Genomic DNA, 17,807 nt, shown 5'->3' with positions numbered 1-17,807 from the left:
CTAATTGCCCTCCAAAGGAGCCAAACCCATTTATAGCCTAATATCTTAGGACCAATGCCAGCATGTAAAGGGGCTTTTCCATACCACTAAGCAGTTCTCAGATACCAGCGGGATGTCCTACAATTCAGCTCAATTCTGACATGATCTACCTAGAGATAGCATCAGATCCCACAGGCTAGGGGCCCAGTCCTCCAGGACTGTCCCCCACCCCACATTTCAGATGCCAGTCCCAAGTCCAGGTTGTCATCTGACCTTCTGCCCAACTGGCTATAGATTGGAGATTCCAACAAGCCCCTCTTTGAGTTCAGTTAGTTTTCTTGAGTAGCTCACAGAACCCAGGGAAACATTTTACTTATTGGGTTGTTGGTTTATCATAAAAGAACATAACTCAGGATCAGCCAGATGGAAGAGATACACTGGGCAAGTTATGGGGAAAGAGCCAGGACCCTCCATGCCCTCTCCAGCTGGGCCATTCTCCCAGCACATCCAGGTGGTCACCAACTGGGAAGCTCTCTGAACCTATCCTTTTGGGCTTTTATGGAGGCTTCATTATATAATATGATGACTGACTAAGTCATTGACCAATGGCAGTTGATTCAGCTTTCATCCCCAGGTAGAGGGTGGGGTGGGGGAGGAAACTTAAGTTCCAACTCTCTAGCCACAGGGTTGATTCTCCTGGCAACCAGCCTCTGTCCTTAGGGGTAGTCCAAAAGTCACCTCATTAGCATAGCAAAACACACTTTTATGCTCTCATCACTTAGGAAATTCCAATGGTTTATAAACTCCGTGCCATAAAAAGGGACAAAGACCAAATATATACTCTGTATTATAAATCACAATATCACATATTCTCACCAATGTCTGAGTGCACCCATTCTCTACAACCTTCCCAACACTGTTACCAACCTAATGATTCTTTTTTGTCACTATGTGAAATTCCCTCAAGATCTAGTCATGTTGAGACATATGGATTAAGTTTGTTCACACTTAGAGCCTCACACCTTTAATTGGCTGTAAACATATGACAAAAGTAATCACGCCTCACCTCTGATTTCTAAAGGGCTACATACCAGTGACTTAATCTCTGTAAAGTGAGCTCAATGTAGCAATCTTTACTAGCATTCACTTAAATTCCCACTTCGTTGCATATTTTCTTCTCTCTTGATTTTTGTTTTGCACAAAGACCACCATGGGTTTTGAGCCTAGAATAAATCCCACCTCCACTGCCATTGCCCTCATAGGACCTTGTGGCTCATAGGTCTGGCTCTCAGCATCCTTGGCCTGGGTTGGCTGCTTCCTGCCTTCATTCCTCCAGTCTTGCTTCTGCAGCACAGACCCACCACTCACATCCTAGTCTTCCTGGTGGTGCCTCTGGTCACAGCTAACCCAGAACCACCATCTGAGAAGTTCTTACACGGCAGTTTGCATCCCCAGTGGACATCACAGGCACAGCCTCTCCATGAGGGGTTGTTTTGCAGTCTCAGGAGTTGTAGCTGGTACTCTGAGACTGTGGGCTCCAGGCTTCCACCTGACCTCAAAGCAGTCCTACCTTTACTGGCAACATACATACATCAGGTTCCCTGAAATAGTTCATATGAAATAAAGGTATTTCACTGTTAAGGAGAAATTCAACACATAAGTTCCTGTCCTACTTAGGACCCGGAATTTTCCTCCTATAAGAGGCCTTGGGGCTCCTTTCATGGGGAATAGACAAGGGCCTGGGTCCACACTTGCTCTTTAGGGGTTTCTTAAGACCAGAGTTGTAAGAAGAAGATGATGAGGAGCTATTCATTAGACGGTGACAGTGCTGCCTCAGGCCTGCTCTGGTGGGTCCAGCTATTCAGAGGCAGGTGCTTCAGAGGCAGCTGGTAACCTGGCTCATAGCAGTGACACAGGGATGGTTTTAGGGTCTGGACTCTTACTTACTGCTCTCCAGTTAAAGTCTAAATGTGGGGAGTAAGAAAAAAAAATATCAGAATAAGAGAGAGGAGAAAGGAAAAAGATGAAGACTGATACTGCAAGAATTCGTTCCTGAATCCAGTTTGTTTGCCCCATGCACAGTGGGCTGTGGGACACCAAGGTTTGCAGAGAGAAAGGATTTATTCACCAGGCAGCCAAGCAAGAAGGTGGGAGAACAATTCTCACCTCTACCTCGGGACATTCATGGGATAAAGAGACAGTGTGATCTGAGACATGGGGAGTGTGGGAGAAAGGTGGGGAGAGAAGGAACAAGTGAGGGAGTTATAGTTCTGCACAGGTGCAACCAAGCTGTTAATACCTGCTTCTTCATGGGACACGTGCTCAGAAAAGGGCTGTGTCAGCCTGTTCTGAAGCTGGAATTCAGGGTCTTCTGGTATCAAAAGGTCACCAATGGAACACTCAACACATGCCCATTTGGAGGTCTCAACCATTCTTATTCAGTTGGGGCTCAAGCCAGTGAACAGCTGACTCCAAATTCCTGAAAAACAACTTGGGCAAACATCTCATTGTTTAAGCTACGTCATGCTTGGAGGACATACAAGTTATTGTAAAAACAATTAAAGGGAGCTTGATCAGTGAAAGCAGATTACAGTTCATTATTTATTAAGCAAGTTACAGTTTAATGTATCTAATGGATAACAACCCTCGGTTTCAAAAATACACTAGCTTATTCTTTCAGATGCCTTTAGAAATGGATGTCAACATTTTGGAGGGCACACACTGGCAGTATGACTCAAGAAATCAAAAAGTGTTTGTGCCTTTTGGCTGAATAATCTTACTTCTTGGAATGAATCCCAGGGAAATATTTTGTTAGAAAAAGTTGTCTGGTTGCAGGCACATGTTTGATAATGGAGCATTCTTCTGATTCTAGGGGGGCAAAAGATATCAATGGAAATATGCAAGTTCATTTGAAGAAACAAGCTTCCCAAGTGGCGCTAGTGGTAAAGAACCCTCCTGCCAATGCAGGAGATGTAAGAGATGTGGGGTTCAATCCCTGGGTCAGGAAGATCCCCTGGAGAAGAACATGGCAATCCACTCCAGTATTCTTGCTGGAGAATCCCATAGACAGAGGAGCCTAATGGGCTACAGTCCCTAGGATTGCAAGGAGTTGGACACAACTGAAATGACTTAGCATGCATGCATTTGAAGAAGTAAACTTTTTCCCTGATTTCAACTTATGGAGGAGTTTATCATATGTGACATCATAGGCAAGGGACATTTTATAGGAGTATCATGTCTTCCACTAAAGACATGGTGCCCCAGTTGGTGCCCCACAGGCAACCATTCAGCACTTGGAAAGCCTAGGTGGGCCCCAGCTCACTCTGCAGCAGGGAATAGGCACCTTGACCAAGAATTTTCTAAAGCAGAGTTTGCAGTCCAAGGAGAACCATGCAGGGACTCCCCGAGGGAAGAGGGATGCCCTGAGTATGGTCCAGAGGGGAAGTGAGGCCCTTTCTCGACAGACTTCCCAGGCCTCTTTAGAAGGGAAAGTGTGATGCTGAATGTCACCCTCAGGGAGAGAAAAAACTGAGACAGAAGGCTTTATTGCTGGCTGTGGCAGCAGCATGGGCAGGACTGGCTAGCAGCGGATAGCCTTGCACTGAAGCAGAGACACAGGATGGGGGAGACTGCCCTCCAAGCAGTCCCAGCCTGAGTGATTGACAGCTGTCTCCAGAGTCAGTGCCTGCAAGGCATGCTTTGTCTTTCTCTGAGCCATGTTGCCTCAGGGGACATCAGGTTTGCAGGCAGCTGAGAAGATTGTCTTGTTGAAAAGTTTACTTTTGTTTTGTTTTCACCGAAAACATAAACCAGGGCTGTTTTTTTGAAGTGCTCTTATTTGCTTATTTTCATTACACAAGAGGAATTGGGTGGGTAGGAGGTGTCTTTAAATAATCAGTGACAGGAGTCCCTTCCTTGGGGTGGATGTGGCAGGGGGAGGTCTGTGAAGAGTGTCATGGAAAAGTTTGGAGGACCTTCTGAGTCCTTAAATCCAAGCGTAATTATGTCCCCGCTCTGGACCTGATTTTCTTCAGGTCAAAGTGGTTCCGTCAGCCTTTGGGAGTAAGTCTGGCCTCCTGTCCCAAATGTCAGCTTTCTAATTGCCTTGATCTTGGGCTTGCTCTTCCCTGACATGAAACTTTTTTCCTGGGGTGGGTGATGGGTTGGGGAAGTCAGAGAATGGACCAGAAACAAACAAACAAACAAACAAAAAACAACCTAGGGAGCTCTGAGAACTCTATACCTGTCTGTGGGAGACTGGGATCTAGAAGGGCCTTTGTCTCTATCAGGTCCATCGAGGTGGGTGGGGGTGGCTGGTGAAAGCAAGAGACAGGCCGGTGTGAGCCTGGACATCTCGTCCCACCCACGTTTAGCACATTTCTCCTTCCACAGCAAAGTCACGTGACAAGCAGCCTGGACCAGCTGACCAGGACGCTGGACTACCTGCATCAGGAGGTGAGGCTCCCCCAGCTCTGTGGGCCCAGGCGCCCAGAACTCCGTCACAGGCGCCTGCAGCAGCCAAGAGAAACTGCCCTTCTGTGGGTTGGTGGGGTTCTGGTTTCCTTTAAATGGCCTCCACTGCGATGGGGAAACGGACTCCCAAGAGGGAGTCCAAGACTCCAGAGAAAGGGAAGGCACTGGAGGAGCCAGGCTTCTTGGCCTTTTGATGAAAAAACGGGTCAGATATAGAACTCTTTACTCTTGCAAAGGATATTCCTGAGGGACCTCTGGAGAGGAGGAAGGATATAGGCCAGTTCTTCCCTGGGTTCTTGGTGACCTGCTATTTCCTGAGGACTGGCTCTGACTGTGTCTAGGGTGGTGATGGCCTGGAGGGGCCTTGAGAACCCTCAAAGCTCCCCTAAGTGACCAGTGAGAGCACTGCATATCCTGGAAACCCCAGGGGAGCTCTGGGAGAAGAAGAGAGTCTACAGTCCTATTATCAGCAGGTCTTGCTGGCCTGTCCATACTGTGGTGGGGAGGCACCCTGCCCACCATGGGGGATGATGGCACAGCGGTAGGGCCAAAAGCTTTGAACCAACCCTAACCAACTATCTCCCAAAGGGCCTACCCGTTTAACAAAGAGGCCCATCGTGCTCAACTGGACCCCAAACTAGGTTCAAACCAAGGGTTCCAGAAAGGCCATGCAGCCGTGACCCTGACTCTGCAAATGTTCATCTTTTCCCTTGCATCCCTCTAGGTCCCCAAAGCATTTGTGAACCTGGTCGATCTCTCTGAGGCTCTGAGGGGCTCACACTGGCATCAGAAGACTCTGCTTAGGTAAAAAGGGGACCAGCATTTGCGGCCTGGTACCACGTGTCAGGCACTGTGTGAGGCACTTCACATGCATTAACTGATCCAAGGGATGGAGTTAGAGAGAGGCGAGGGGATGTGTGTGTGATCACACAGCCGGTGGGGGCAGAGTTGGGCTGCAGGAGCGGCCTGAATTAAGGAATGAAATAGTCACTCTGGTTGACGTGGCGCCAGGTGCCCTACTCCCACCAGAATGACTTGAGAGTTTAAAAAACAGCTTGGGTGAAACATCCAGAAGCCAAGACGTGCTACTTCAGGACACTGGAGAGACAATTTAGCCTAAGTGGATTTTATTTTCACACAACTTGATCCCCATATATTTCTGAAATGTGTCAGAGAATTTAAACTTTCTGAACCTAAATCTTGAGATTTCTGGCCTTGTACCCAGAAACGATATCCTTCGTGACGTCCTTGGTGATGGATAGTGCTGCAGTCCATGGGGTCGCAAAGAGTCGGACATGACTGAGCGACTGAACTGAACCCAGAAAAGTTCATGTGGATAAAGTCAGGACAGGGATGGTTGGAGGTGGTGGTGATGGAAAGGAGAGGAAAGGGGCATTTGAAGAGGAAGAAGGGAGAGGGTCTCAGAGTAGGGGAAAGAAGGAGAAGGTGGGCCTCTGGGGGAGGGAGAGAGACAGTGCATCAGGAGATGTCTCCATAATGTACCCTTTTTCTCCCCAGTGTGTCCCTCCCATCCTCCCTTTCTTCTTTCCTTACTTCCTTCTTTCTCCTGGACCCTCTGAGACCCCCAACTCGTCCCTTCCCTGCTCCCTAAGCAGCACCCAGGTCCCCGCATCCCCATCTTTCCCCAAGGGGCTGCCTGGATGGTCCCAGCACCGCATCCACACTCACTTCTGGCTTGTTTTAACCTGCAGCCCCACGGCCCAGCCCTGCAGGTGCTCAGGGGAGACCTCGCGGCTGAGCAGTGTTGTGACCCAGTGGGCTTACCAGGTGAGCCCACTCTGGGACACTGGCTGCTGGCTCACAGGGGAGGGTGGCCGTGAAAACAGAGGTGTAGGAACAATGAGGGTGCCAGCTTGCTGAGGTGGGGCCCCACCTGCTGAAGTCGGGACTGAGAGTCAGGAACCCAAGGCAGCAACTCCTCTGGGGGCACTTCCGGGTGGTGCTGTGATTTTCCTGGATGTTAAGTGGGGACGTACTGGTTGCTGGGGGGAGAGTAGGTGGAAGTGCAAGGGTGGTGGTGGTACCTACGGTTAAACATGCTGAAGAACTTTGGAGATCACTCCGAGATCGTTTGGTCATTGCTGCTTATACTGTGGCTGCTGAGCTAGTTTGCCCAGATTAGGCTTGTGCCCCAGACTATAGCCAGGAGCAATAGCCCCTGAAGACATGTATCCAGCTTACAGCAGAGACCCCATGACAGTGTGGATGGCTCAGCAGAAGCCTTCATCCCCACCAGCAAACAGCACAGAGCACAGCTCCCATTGATACACGTTACCATGATGACTTTTAATCTAAGAAGAAATTTATACCTGTGAAGCTGTATGGCACTTGACTCACTCAGGAAGGGACAGCTTCTGATGGGGTCATAGCATATCCCTCTACAGAACTCAGCCCTTGAAGAGAGCGTGGGGGCCCTAGCTATGTGGTGGGCAGCTGTATACTTCTTGAGCTCTCAGAGAATAAATTTCAGGTCTAACTCTGCTATTAGCTGACGCTAGCACTTCAGAGGAGAATGAAAACCCAACTTAGTCAATCATAAGGCCCCAAAATATGCGATGAGAGGAGCTTGCAAGCAGCGCACAAATCAGACCTGCACGGGTGGGTCATTCTGACTGGTGCAGGGGTGAGGGACTTGCTGGGAGGACAGGAGGATGGGGCAGGCTGAGCCTTGATGGTGCTCGTTTCTTCAGGAAACTTGGGAACGTCTCCTGGCCTCCAGCAAGTACAACGAGCAGGAGTCCTTCGTGGTCGTCTTCCAGCCTTTCTTCTACGAGAGAGCCCTGCCACCACCCTCAGTGAGTGAGGCCCGGCCCACACCCTCTCCGGCCCCCGTCCTCTCCTCCACAGGAGACCCAGCCCAGGACGTGCAGTCTCAGGGGAAATGCTGCAGTTCTCTCTTATACTCTGGGGCCCATTTCCCCGGGGGGCTGGCTAACCCTGTGAGGTGGGTTCTGAGAAGCAGAGCAGCCCAGAGGTAAAGAGCATGGACTTCACACAGACAGCTTCCAGGTCTGGAATGGGCTGGCTGTGTGACCGTGGGCAAGTTGTCTGAACTCTCTGTGCTTTGGTTCCTCACCTGGGATGTTAGGGCCATTTTTAGTAGGGTGGTTGTCAGTTCAGTTCAGTTCAGCCGCTCAGTCGTGTCCAACTCTTTGCGACCCCATGAATCGCAGCACGCCAGGCCTCCCTGTCCATCACCAACTCCCGGAGTTCACTCAGACTCACGTCCATCGAGTCAGTGATGCCATCCAGCCATCTCATCCTCTGTTGTCCCCTTCTCCTCCTGCCCCCAATCCCTCCCAGCATCACAGTCTTTTCCAAAAATGAGTCAGCTCTTCACATGAGGTGGCCAAAGTACTGGAGTTTCAGCTTTAGCATCATTCCTTCCAAAGAAATCCCAGGGTTGATCTCCTTCAGAATGGACTGGTTGGATCTCCTTGCAGTCCAAGGGACTCTCAAGAGTCTTCTCCAACACCACAGTTCAAAAGCATCAATTCTTTGGTGCTCAGCCCTCTTCACAGTCCAACTCTCACATCCATACATGACCACGGGAAAAACCATAGCCTTGACTAGACGGACCTTAGTCGGCAAAGTAATGTCTCTGCTTTTGAATATGCTATCTAGGTTGGTCATAACTTTTCTTCCAAGGAGTAAGGGTGGTTGTCAGGGGTGAGTAAATAGGTGTGAGGATCTTAGAACAGGGCCTGGTGTGTGGAAACCCTCCGTATCTCTCAGCCATGGTGACTATTCAGGGTGGAATTTCCAGGCACCACGCCACACTCTCTGTGCAGGCTCCTCCACACCCATCCTTACAAGGGAGGGTGATTCGAGTTGCTTCCTCACCCAGGTCACTGAACCAATGCCTCTCACCCCAGGAGGCCTGCAACCACAAGCGCTGTGGTGGGTCCAGGCACGCTCAGCTCAGCAAGGTCTCTGACGCCTCTGGGGCTTTAGCACTGTGTATCTGGGGCAGTTTTCCCTCCAGGCTCTTGGTTTCTGTTTCCTGGAGTCTCTGTGTCCCTCCGGGACTTCTGTGATGTTTAAATAGTGGTTTAGAAAGAAGAGGAGGAGGAATATTAGTTCTCATCCCCCTCCTACTCAGACCACACCTGAATCACTTCCGTGCCACCTGCTCCTTCTGGTCTTTAGTTCAGTGTGCACAACCCCATGATGACAAGTAGCAGCCAGGCGTGTAACCCGCCCCTCCAGGCCCTCACATCCCAGCCCTGACCCCAGACAGCTGTCCTCTACGTTCCCACCATTCTTAATGGGGAAGCATGAAGGATCGAGGCGCATCAGGGCCCCCCATCTCTGCCAGGGGAGCTTCGAGAGTGTGGGGCAGGGCTATCCCATCCCTCGGGGCACACAGGGCTCTTCATTTGGTTCTCTTTCAGGGGGAGCGGCCATTCCAGGATCCCACTGCTCTCGGCTTGACTCTCTGGAACAGCATGGTGAGTGGCTGGGGGTTCCGGGGCTGCACTGATAACCTGGGGTTTGTTCTGTGGAAGGAGGGGCAGGACTCTGCTGCTGCGCCCGACCTGCCCACTTGCTGCTGGAGGGGCTGCAGGAACCACGAGGACTCCAGGATGATGGTAATTCTGGGCCACCAGGGGTCCCTCCCACACCTAGTATGGCCCAGCTGGGACCCCCTGGGAGTTTCCCCTCCTCTTCCCAGAAGCTGGGCTGTAGCCCTGACAGTGAGCAGGGCTCCCTGGAAAGCCTCAGTTCCTCTCTTCCTGGAGGCAGGGACACCTCCCTGGAGTCTGTCTGGGAGACCTCACTGGGAGTCAGGCACTAGGGATCAGGCTCACATAGCGAGTAGGTCCGGGTTGCTCTCACTTCACACTTGAGGGCTGTCATGCGGTTCCCAGGGCCCAGGGTGGTGCCTGGGGTGAGTGGGCTCAAAGCTCTCACGGGCGTGTGAACCTAGGGTCTCCGCTCCCTTTCTACAAAACCCCTGAGCCGATACGTGGTGAATGTGTGGCTCCCTCCCTCCCGGCCCACAGCGAGTACTCACCACAGTGACCCTTCCTCCTCTGACTGGGACAGGCTTTCCCCAGGCTCTGAAGTTTCCCCCAGGGCTGTCTGGGATTCGTCAGTGGATGGAATGTTCTGTCAAGACTCTGAGCCTCTCCAGGACACCAGACAGAGACCTGATTTTGCCATTTACTTTTTTCCCCATCCAAGCTGTCTTATTTTTAGAATTCCCAAGACAGAAACTTGGTTTTCTTCTTCCTTGAATTAGAAAAATTTTTCTCTCCATCTCCTCGACTGGGGTGCAGAGCTGAGTCCATGAACAGCTGCAGTTGGGTGTGTGGTAGCCGATGAGACAGGGAGGGCAGGGCTGGCCCAGGCAGCCTGGGTCCATGGAGTCACACCAGCCTTCAGAAGAGGCATTTTATTTCTTTGGATGAGGACCCTTTTTAGTGGGCCTGACCCCTGGGCAAGATATTCCCCCGGAAAACCACGTTACTGCTGATCTCCTGTGAAGGGCCAAGGAAAGTGACTGGTCCTACACAGGCTGCCCTCCCCCACCCTCTCTCTGTGGGAGGAGAGCTGATGCTTTAAGCTCAGCCAAACCTCTCTCCTCCCCAGGAGCCCAGAGGGGAACAGAAGGTCTTGCATTCAAGACCAGGAACTGGGACCTCGTTGGTGTCCCAGGGGCTTTGAGGTGGAGATGGCTTTCCTAGGTGGGCAGTTACCTGCCCACCCCAAACAGCAACCATTTCCTAGCGAGAGGCTTCACACTTCCTGGAGCTGAGTCACTAGGAGAGAAGTGTGTCCCCAGGAAGGTCTGTGCCCTTCTTCCTCTTGGGTGAAATGACAGGCTATCCCACCATCTCACTCCCAGAGCAAGCACAGCTGCCAGAACACACAGACAGCTCCTGCAGGCCCCGGGTAATTTATGAGAAATCAGGGCAGTAACAGGTTTCGGGAAAGGGCACCGGGTAATGAGCCAGAAAACCTAGGTTTGGGTCCAGCTGTGCTATTGGTTGTTTCTTGAGGTGTATCACATGGTCTTTCTGGGCCCCCTTTTCTCTCCTGGCCAGCCTCAGAAGGCCTTGGCAAATACAGGAGTGTTCCCCCTTGGGTCCTCCCAGGGACATGGGGAGACCACAAGCCTCCCTTCCTTCACCTCTGTGTGTCTCTGCTATGTTGGACCCCACCGAGACCACAGAGTTGTCAAAGCCAGTTATGTCCATCATGCCCAGATTTGCAGACCCACAGAGGCCCGAGGGAGGGCCACCCTCTTGCTTGGGGAGCAGAGAGGCACCAGCGGAACTGCTGTGACCACAGGGGCCCGGATTCTATCGCTTCTCTCCTTGGCCTCGCCCTAGGACTAAACAGTGGAGCTGGCTGGGCCAACCACACAGTGTCTGCTCCCCTGGCTGAGCTTGGGATGGGTGTGAGCTCTGAGAGTTGGTAAAGGAAAACCCCATACACCTAGCACCATCCCAGCTGAATGAACCACTCAGATGGAAGTTGAGCTCCCGACACAAAGCAGAGGAGGATTTGTGTTTAGGATGTAATTCATTCCCAGGCCCTTCCTGCCTCCCCGGTAAATTCTGATAATTCTTATACAACAGTAGTGTTGACGAGACCCACCTGTGGGGGCTGTTGCCAGATCCAGTGGCCATGGACCCCCACCTTATGCCTAGCCCTGTGCTAGTGTTAGAATCTCACTCAGGGCAGAGCAAGAAGGCTGGGGAATGGCTCCCAGTGGAGCAGGAATCTCGAGAGCATGTCTAAGGTCCGCCCCTGCCCCTCCCACACTCCAGTTCATCTCGGGGGCCGGGAAGCCAACGCACAGGAGATGCAAGCAGTGAAAGTAAAAGGAGGCCACGAGCAAAGCCCAGCATCAGTGTCCCTGGAGGGTGTGCGTGTGTGTGCAGCGTGGGGTGGTGGACGGAGGGACGCGCACGTGGCCTTTTGATGGACCAAGTCATTTTCCATCCTGAGGGTGGAGGGTCAGAGCAGGTGTAAAGGGAATTAATGGCAGCAGGAAGGATGTAGGTGATGGATAAAGAGACATTTAGGATAAGATTATTCGTGCAAATGGGTTTATTGAGAAAACCTATGACTCTTCCTTTGGAGTCCTTAAAAAAAATTAGGCTCTGTGATATCCATTTGACTAAAATAATCATGATGTGGTTTTCTCAGTGTTTCTTTCCAGATTCTATCATTGATTAAATTCTTGAAAGATTGGAGAAATCAGGCCAGTTCGACTTCAGGCCACCAAGCCAGGTCCACTGAACACTTCCTTTCAGAGCGGTCCTGAACCTTATGGGTGGGACTCCCATACTTAGAAGTGTCCACCATCAGAATAAAACTGAAAGGAGCTGAGGAGCCCTGTTCTTCCTCCAGCCCCTGAGCGAAAGGTTGCCACTCCTTTGCCAAAAGGTTAATTACACCCTTTTATCTGACCTGGTCCGTTTGGGTGACAAGCCAATCCCAAGAAGGGTAAAGTTCTTTCCTGTTCACTGGGCACAGATGCTGGGATAAGATACTGCTGAGGAGTCTAAAAGGCTCTTGCAAGATGGCAGAGCCCGTGACTGAGCCAGACAGGGGCGTCCGTCCCATAGTCTGCTGTCTCTTGTGTCCCTTATCGGGGTGCTTGGAAGGGGAAGGGAGTAGCAGGATGGGGTGCCCTAGAAGCCCAGCCCCTGGGGGCAGCAGTGATGGCAGCAAACACGAGGTTTCCAAACGGTAGAAGTGCGGGCAAGAGAAACTCTACGATCTCTCAAAGCCACTGCATTTTCCTCTTAAGTGTTTACAAATGTGTGTGTGTGTGTGTGTGCATTCTAAGTTGCTTCAGTCGTCGCTGACTCTTTGTGACCCTTTGAACTGTAGCCTGCCAGGTTCTCTGTCCGTGGGATTCTCCAGGCAAGAATACTGGAGTGGGTAGCCGTACCCTTTTCCGGAAAATCTTGCCGACTTGGGGATCTTGTCGACCCAGGGATCGAACCCATGTCTTTTACATCTACCTTCATTGGCAGGTCTTTACCACTCATGCCACCTGGGAAGTCCCTTACAAATGTGCAGTGAACATTTTAAAGTAACAGAAGGAACTTAAAATTCCTCCTCCGTTGAATTCTTCAGCTGCCTTCATTTTCTCATCTTCCTTCCAGTGAATTTCCTGGAATGGATCCTCCACTGCTCTCCCTGTGGATACACCACACACTTTTTGCTACGTCACTTTTTGCTATGTTAGATCGGCTTCAGTTATCATTTAAGTAGCTGCCTCTATCAGCGCTGATATCACTATCACTCTTCCTGAAATGCAGGCACACTCTCTGGTTGTTAGCATGGGGCCGTGCTGTGCCCCATGCCCCTGCGCCTCTGTGTCCCAGGTAGAAACACGGGGCTTGCCAGGTGACCAAGTGTTTCATTCATTCCTGCTGGTTTACACCATGTATTTGCCTTTCCTTCCCATTCCTAGTCTCCTCTCAGAGGGAAATGTAATCAGGGAGCCAGGCAGCTGCAGGGCAGCAAGGATGGGGGACAGGAAGTCAAGCAGAATAAATAACCAGCTGCTGGAAGGTCAGGAAGCCAGCAACTGCATGAGAGTGATTCGACTGGAGCTGGACACCCAGGTCCTCGTGTCGGTTCAGTCTCTCTGGTGTTCAGCTTCCCTGTCATAACAGTGGGCTGGAATCGGTGGTTCCTCTCCTGCAGTGGAACTCAGGTTGTTGTTCAGTTGCTCAGTCATGTCCGACTCTGCGATCCCATGGACTGCAGCATGCCAGGCTTCCCTGTCCTTTACTATCTCCCTGAGTTTGCTCAGACTCATGTCCATTGAGTTGATGATGCCATCCAATCATCTCATCCTCTGTCCGCCCCCCTTCTCCTCTTTCCCTCACTCTTTCCCAGCATCAGGGTCTTTTCTGATAAGTCGGCTCTTCACACTAGGTGGCCAAAGTATTGGAGCTTCAGCATCAGTCCTTCCGATGAGTATTCAGGCCTGATTTCTTTTAGAATTTACTGGTTTGATCTCCTTGCTGCCAAAGGGACTCTCAAGAGTCTTCTCTAGCATCACAGTTTGAAATCATCAATTCTTTGGTGCTCTGCCTTCTTTATGGCTCAGCTCTCACATCCATACGTGACTATTGGAAAAACCACAGCTTTGACTAGATGGTGTTCAGTTCTCTCTGGTGTTCAGTTTCCCTGTAATAGGAGCAGTGGGCTGGGCATTGGTGTTTCCTCTCCTGCAGTGGAATTCAGCTTGAGCAGGCATCAGAATCCCTGGAGGACTTGATAAAACACAGAGAGCTGGGTCCCACCCCAGGGCTGGGGGCTGGGAAGTGGCATTTCTAATGCGTTCCCAGCTGATGCTGCCCTCCCAGGGTCACAGTCTGGGAAACACAGGGCGAATGAGCGTCCCTCAGTGGTACCCTAGGATGCTGCCACCTGTGTAAGACTTTGCTGTTCTAAATATTACCTTCTATTCCAGTTGCAGCCAGCAGGACAGAAAGATGAACCGTTTAGTGCAAAAGAGAGGCCTCTGATATGTCCCTCCCAGGTAGGCAAGGACTGGAGGGGGCGGAGGTGGGGGTAGGGGGAATCTCCTACTGAGTTGAGAAGAATGGTGGGGTCACAAAGAAGTAGGCTTTGCTGTGAAAGTGGGTCTCACCTGGATGAGACATTAGCCCCATTAGAGTCATGGGTCTGTTCTTCTGGGCCTGGGCACACCTAAGGTTTATACCTGTGGGCCAGGAGAACTGTTTTAATAGAACTCGGGCCCCTTCCCTACCTATGCAGGGCATAGGAACAAAGCCACAGCTCACCTGGCCCCAAATGCCAAGATGGGTGTCTTAAATATGTGCCTAATGTATAGTAGGTGTAGAATTAATGTTGATGAACAAATTGGTTTTTAAAAATGACAATGTAAATGAGTAGAATTCCTCTTATCACATAATGCTGGTCAAATTTTTGTCTTTCTTGATGAATTGGTAAGTTTTTCGTCACTATGCAATTCATCCTATTTTTCTCTTGGCCTTGGCTCTCAGGAAACTTTAAGTTCTCTTTTCATGGAGACACACCTACTGCGCCTGGTGGCAGGAACCTCAGGTAGAGAGCAAGAGATGCTGACTGTGGCAAATGGGGAATTTCAAAGTGTTAATGAACTCCTGCAGGGAACTAGTGGGCAGTACAGAGAAGAAAAGCCAGAGCATGGTTTTCTCATCATTTAAAGGATGGTATGAATGCTTCAGATTGGCCGAAGGCATTGCTGGATGATAAGACCTGATGATTCAAGGATATGGATTCCTGGATCGTGGTTATAATACGTTATCTTTGTCTGCAGGAGAATCCCTATCTGTTCACCTATAGGAACAGCAACTATCTGCCCAGGATGCTAAAGCCCCAGGTGAAGACTGAGGTATGGAGAGGTGTTCTGTGATTGACAAACATGCAAATGAACCAGGGGCAGCCACTTGATGAGTTTTAGAAGCTTCTGAGGGGTTCTTTGTGTGCTGGATCCCCGGGGGCAGGCTGGAGAGGGTGAAGGAACACGTGTGTGGGTGTCCCCTAGGTGCTTGAAGCAGGGCTGCCCTCATACTCCATCTTTAAAATGATCTTGGCAATCAGCGTCCTGTGGCTTCACTGGGTATGCTGGGGACTCAGTGCTGCTGGCTCCCTGTCTGTTTTGATGTGAGGCAAGAATCTTTGTATATGATTGTGCTCAGTCATGTCCAACTCTTTGCGACCCTATGGACCATAGGCCACGAGGCTCCTCTGTCCATGGGATTTCCTAGGCAAGAATACAGGAGTGGGTTGCCGTTTCCTCCTCCAAGGGATCTTCCCAATCCAGGGATCGAACCCACGTCTCTTATGTCTCACGCATCAGCGGGCAGGTCCTTTACCACTAGCACCACCTGGGAAGCCCTAAAAATCTTCAGGCCCTCCTCAAATCTCTGACAAGCCCTTTTAAACTCATCCAAGCCCTTAATCTGAAGAGAAAGTCAAGAAAAGACAAGGAAACAGGGTGAGATCTGAAAGCAGTCAACATGGAAGTCCTCAGCCGTCAGCCACCCCTTAGGGGCCGCCTCACACTCACTCACGTCTTCATTTTGACTTATCTCATGAGTCTTTTTCTAATACTTCCTGTTGAGATTAGATAGGGCACTCCACAGTCCTCTGTGCACACAAGAAACACTTGCAGGTTGTCATCCTCCTTCTCAGAGGACCAGGGACCAATGTGGGTTGAGGAGAATTCAGTCCTAGCACCACCCCCACCTCCCTACTGGATAAAAGAGGGTGCAGTTTGCTCTGGGTGGTGAAGGCAAAGCCGAGAGATAACAGTCTGAAAGACGATTTATCAACTCATCCCACACTTTCTCACTAACATCACAGCAATAAGGATACATCTAAGAGGCAATGCGGCTCAGTGAGTTGAGCGAGTGGGCTCTGGATTCAAACCCAGACTCTTCCTATTACTGGCTCTGTGTCAGCAGGCAAAGTACTCAACCTCTCTGTGCTTTGGTTTTCCAAATCTGGGAAATGATGAGTCATCATCCTACCTCATAGAAGTGTTAAGTTATAAAGTATAATGCACATTTAACAGTATCTACCTAGGAAAAGGAGTACGTCAAGACTGGATATTGTCACCCTGCTTATTTAACTTATATGCAGAGTACATCATGAGAAACGCTGGACTGGAAGAAACACAAGCTGGAATCAAGATTGCCGGGAGAAATATCAATAACCTCAGATATGCAGATGACACCACCCTTATGGCAGAAAGTGAAGAAGAGCTAAAAAGCCTCTTGATGAAAGTGAAAGAGGAGAGTGAAAAAGCTGGCTTAAAGCTCAACATTCAGAAAACGAAGATCATGGCATCCTGTCCCATCACTTCACGGGAAATAGATGGGGAAACAGTGGAAACAGTGTCAGACTTTATTTTGGGGGGCTCCAAAATCACTGCAGATGGTGACTGCAGCCATGAAATTAAAAGACGCTTACTCCTTGGAAGAAAAGTTATCACCAACCTAGATAGCATATTCAAAAGCAGAGACATTACTTTGCCGACTAAGGTCTGTCTAGTCAAGGCTATGGTTTTTCCCATGGTCATGTATGGATGTGAGAGTTGGACTGTGAAGAAGGCTGAGCACCAAAGAATTGATGCTTTTGAACTGTGGTGTTGGAGAAGACTCTTGAGAGTCCCTTGGACTGCAAGGAGATCCAACCAGTCCATTCTGAAGGAGATCAGCCCTGGGGTTTCTTTGGAAGGAATGATGCTAAAGCTGAAACTCCAGTACTTTGGCCACCTCATGCGAAGAGTTGACTCATTGGAAAAGACTGTGATGCTGGGAGGGATTGGGGGCAGGAGGAGAAGGGGACAACAGAGGATGAGATGGCTGGATGGTATCACTGACTCAATGGACGTGAGTCTGAGTGAACTCCGGGAGTTGGTGATGGACAGGGAGGCCTGGCGTGCTGCGATTCATGGGGTCGCAAAGAGTCGGAAACGATTGAGCAACTGAACTGAACTGAACTGAACCAGGCCATGAGTTTTATATGAGAGGGAGCAATACAGCCCTTCAGGATACACTTACTGAATACAAGCTGTGTACCATTAGCTTGCAGGCTCTGTGAGGGCAGGGGCTCAGGGCAGGTATCTCATCACTGTTAGCTGAGAAACTAAATGAGTGGGTGGATGAAGACCAAGTATAGGAGATAAAAATACAGATGGTCTAGTGGGGTCAGCCAGCAGTGGCAGCACAATGTACCAAGCCCTGTGAGGTTCCCACGGGTATTCTGAGAACACAGCTGGAAAGCACATGACAGGAGGGAGCTGAGAAGCCTTCCCCAGGGCTCCCACGACCTTAGCCTTGGGGGTGACAAAGGCATAGCCAGGTGGGTGGGAGGAGGGAAACAGGGAGAAGGAAGAGGAAAGAAAGGGCAGAGGCGGGTGTTGGGCAAAGACAAGGAAGGGACAGAGAGCTAGTGGATGGTTTGAAACGTTGAGGACCTCCTAGACCGTGCCAAGGAGGATGGACTTTATGCTGCTGTTCCTACAGAGTAGAAACATGCATATTTAACCAACAAGCATTTACTGAGCTTCTACCGTGCAGTGTTATAGGGTCTGGAAACACAATAATCGAAACAGACAAAAATTCCTGCTTTCACTGAGAATCTGGGCAAGGGACTGATTTTTATGTTGAGAGGAAAAGAGTCCTCTGAATGGATTCAGAAGGCTAAGGAGGAAGCCTACAGGCCAGCAGCAACGGTGCTGAAGAATACAGCCATATTTTAGAAAGAAGTGATGAAGCCTGAAATTAGGCTGAGGGCCTAGAGAAGAGGGGGAGCCCTGGGAGCAGCTGGAAGGGGTTTTG

General features: G+C 50.3%; 1 protein-coding gene across 1 annotated transcript in view; it reads left to right on the top strand.

Annotated features, from left to right (window-relative positions):
* PLB1 (phospholipase B1) overlaps positions 1–17,807 on the top strand; it is a 121,575-nt gene that overhangs the window by 32,928 nt on the left and 70,840 nt on the right. Inside the window, exons 10-16 of the mRNA XM_052648262.1 lie at positions 4,372–4,434; positions 5,177–5,256; positions 6,165–6,240; positions 7,164–7,268; positions 8,868–8,924; positions 13,925–13,993; positions 14,777–14,851. Of these exons, the coding sequence (XP_052504222.1) occupies positions 4,372–4,434; positions 5,177–5,256; positions 6,165–6,240; positions 7,164–7,268; positions 8,868–8,924; positions 13,925–13,993; positions 14,777–14,851 (525 nt within the window). The remainder of the gene's footprint in view (positions 1–4,371; positions 4,435–5,176; positions 5,257–6,164; positions 6,241–7,163; positions 7,269–8,867; positions 8,925–13,924; positions 13,994–14,776; positions 14,852–17,807) is intronic.

This window comes from Budorcas taxicolor, chromosome 11 (genome assembly GCF_023091745.1).
Source record: "Budorcas taxicolor isolate Tak-1 chromosome 11, Takin1.1, whole genome shotgun sequence".
In the NCBI taxonomy this organism is placed as follows: Eukaryota; Metazoa; Chordata; class Mammalia; order Artiodactyla; family Bovidae; genus Budorcas; species Budorcas taxicolor.
Note: the sequence above shows the minus strand (reverse complement) of the source record. Positions and strands in the feature narration are given on the sequence as shown.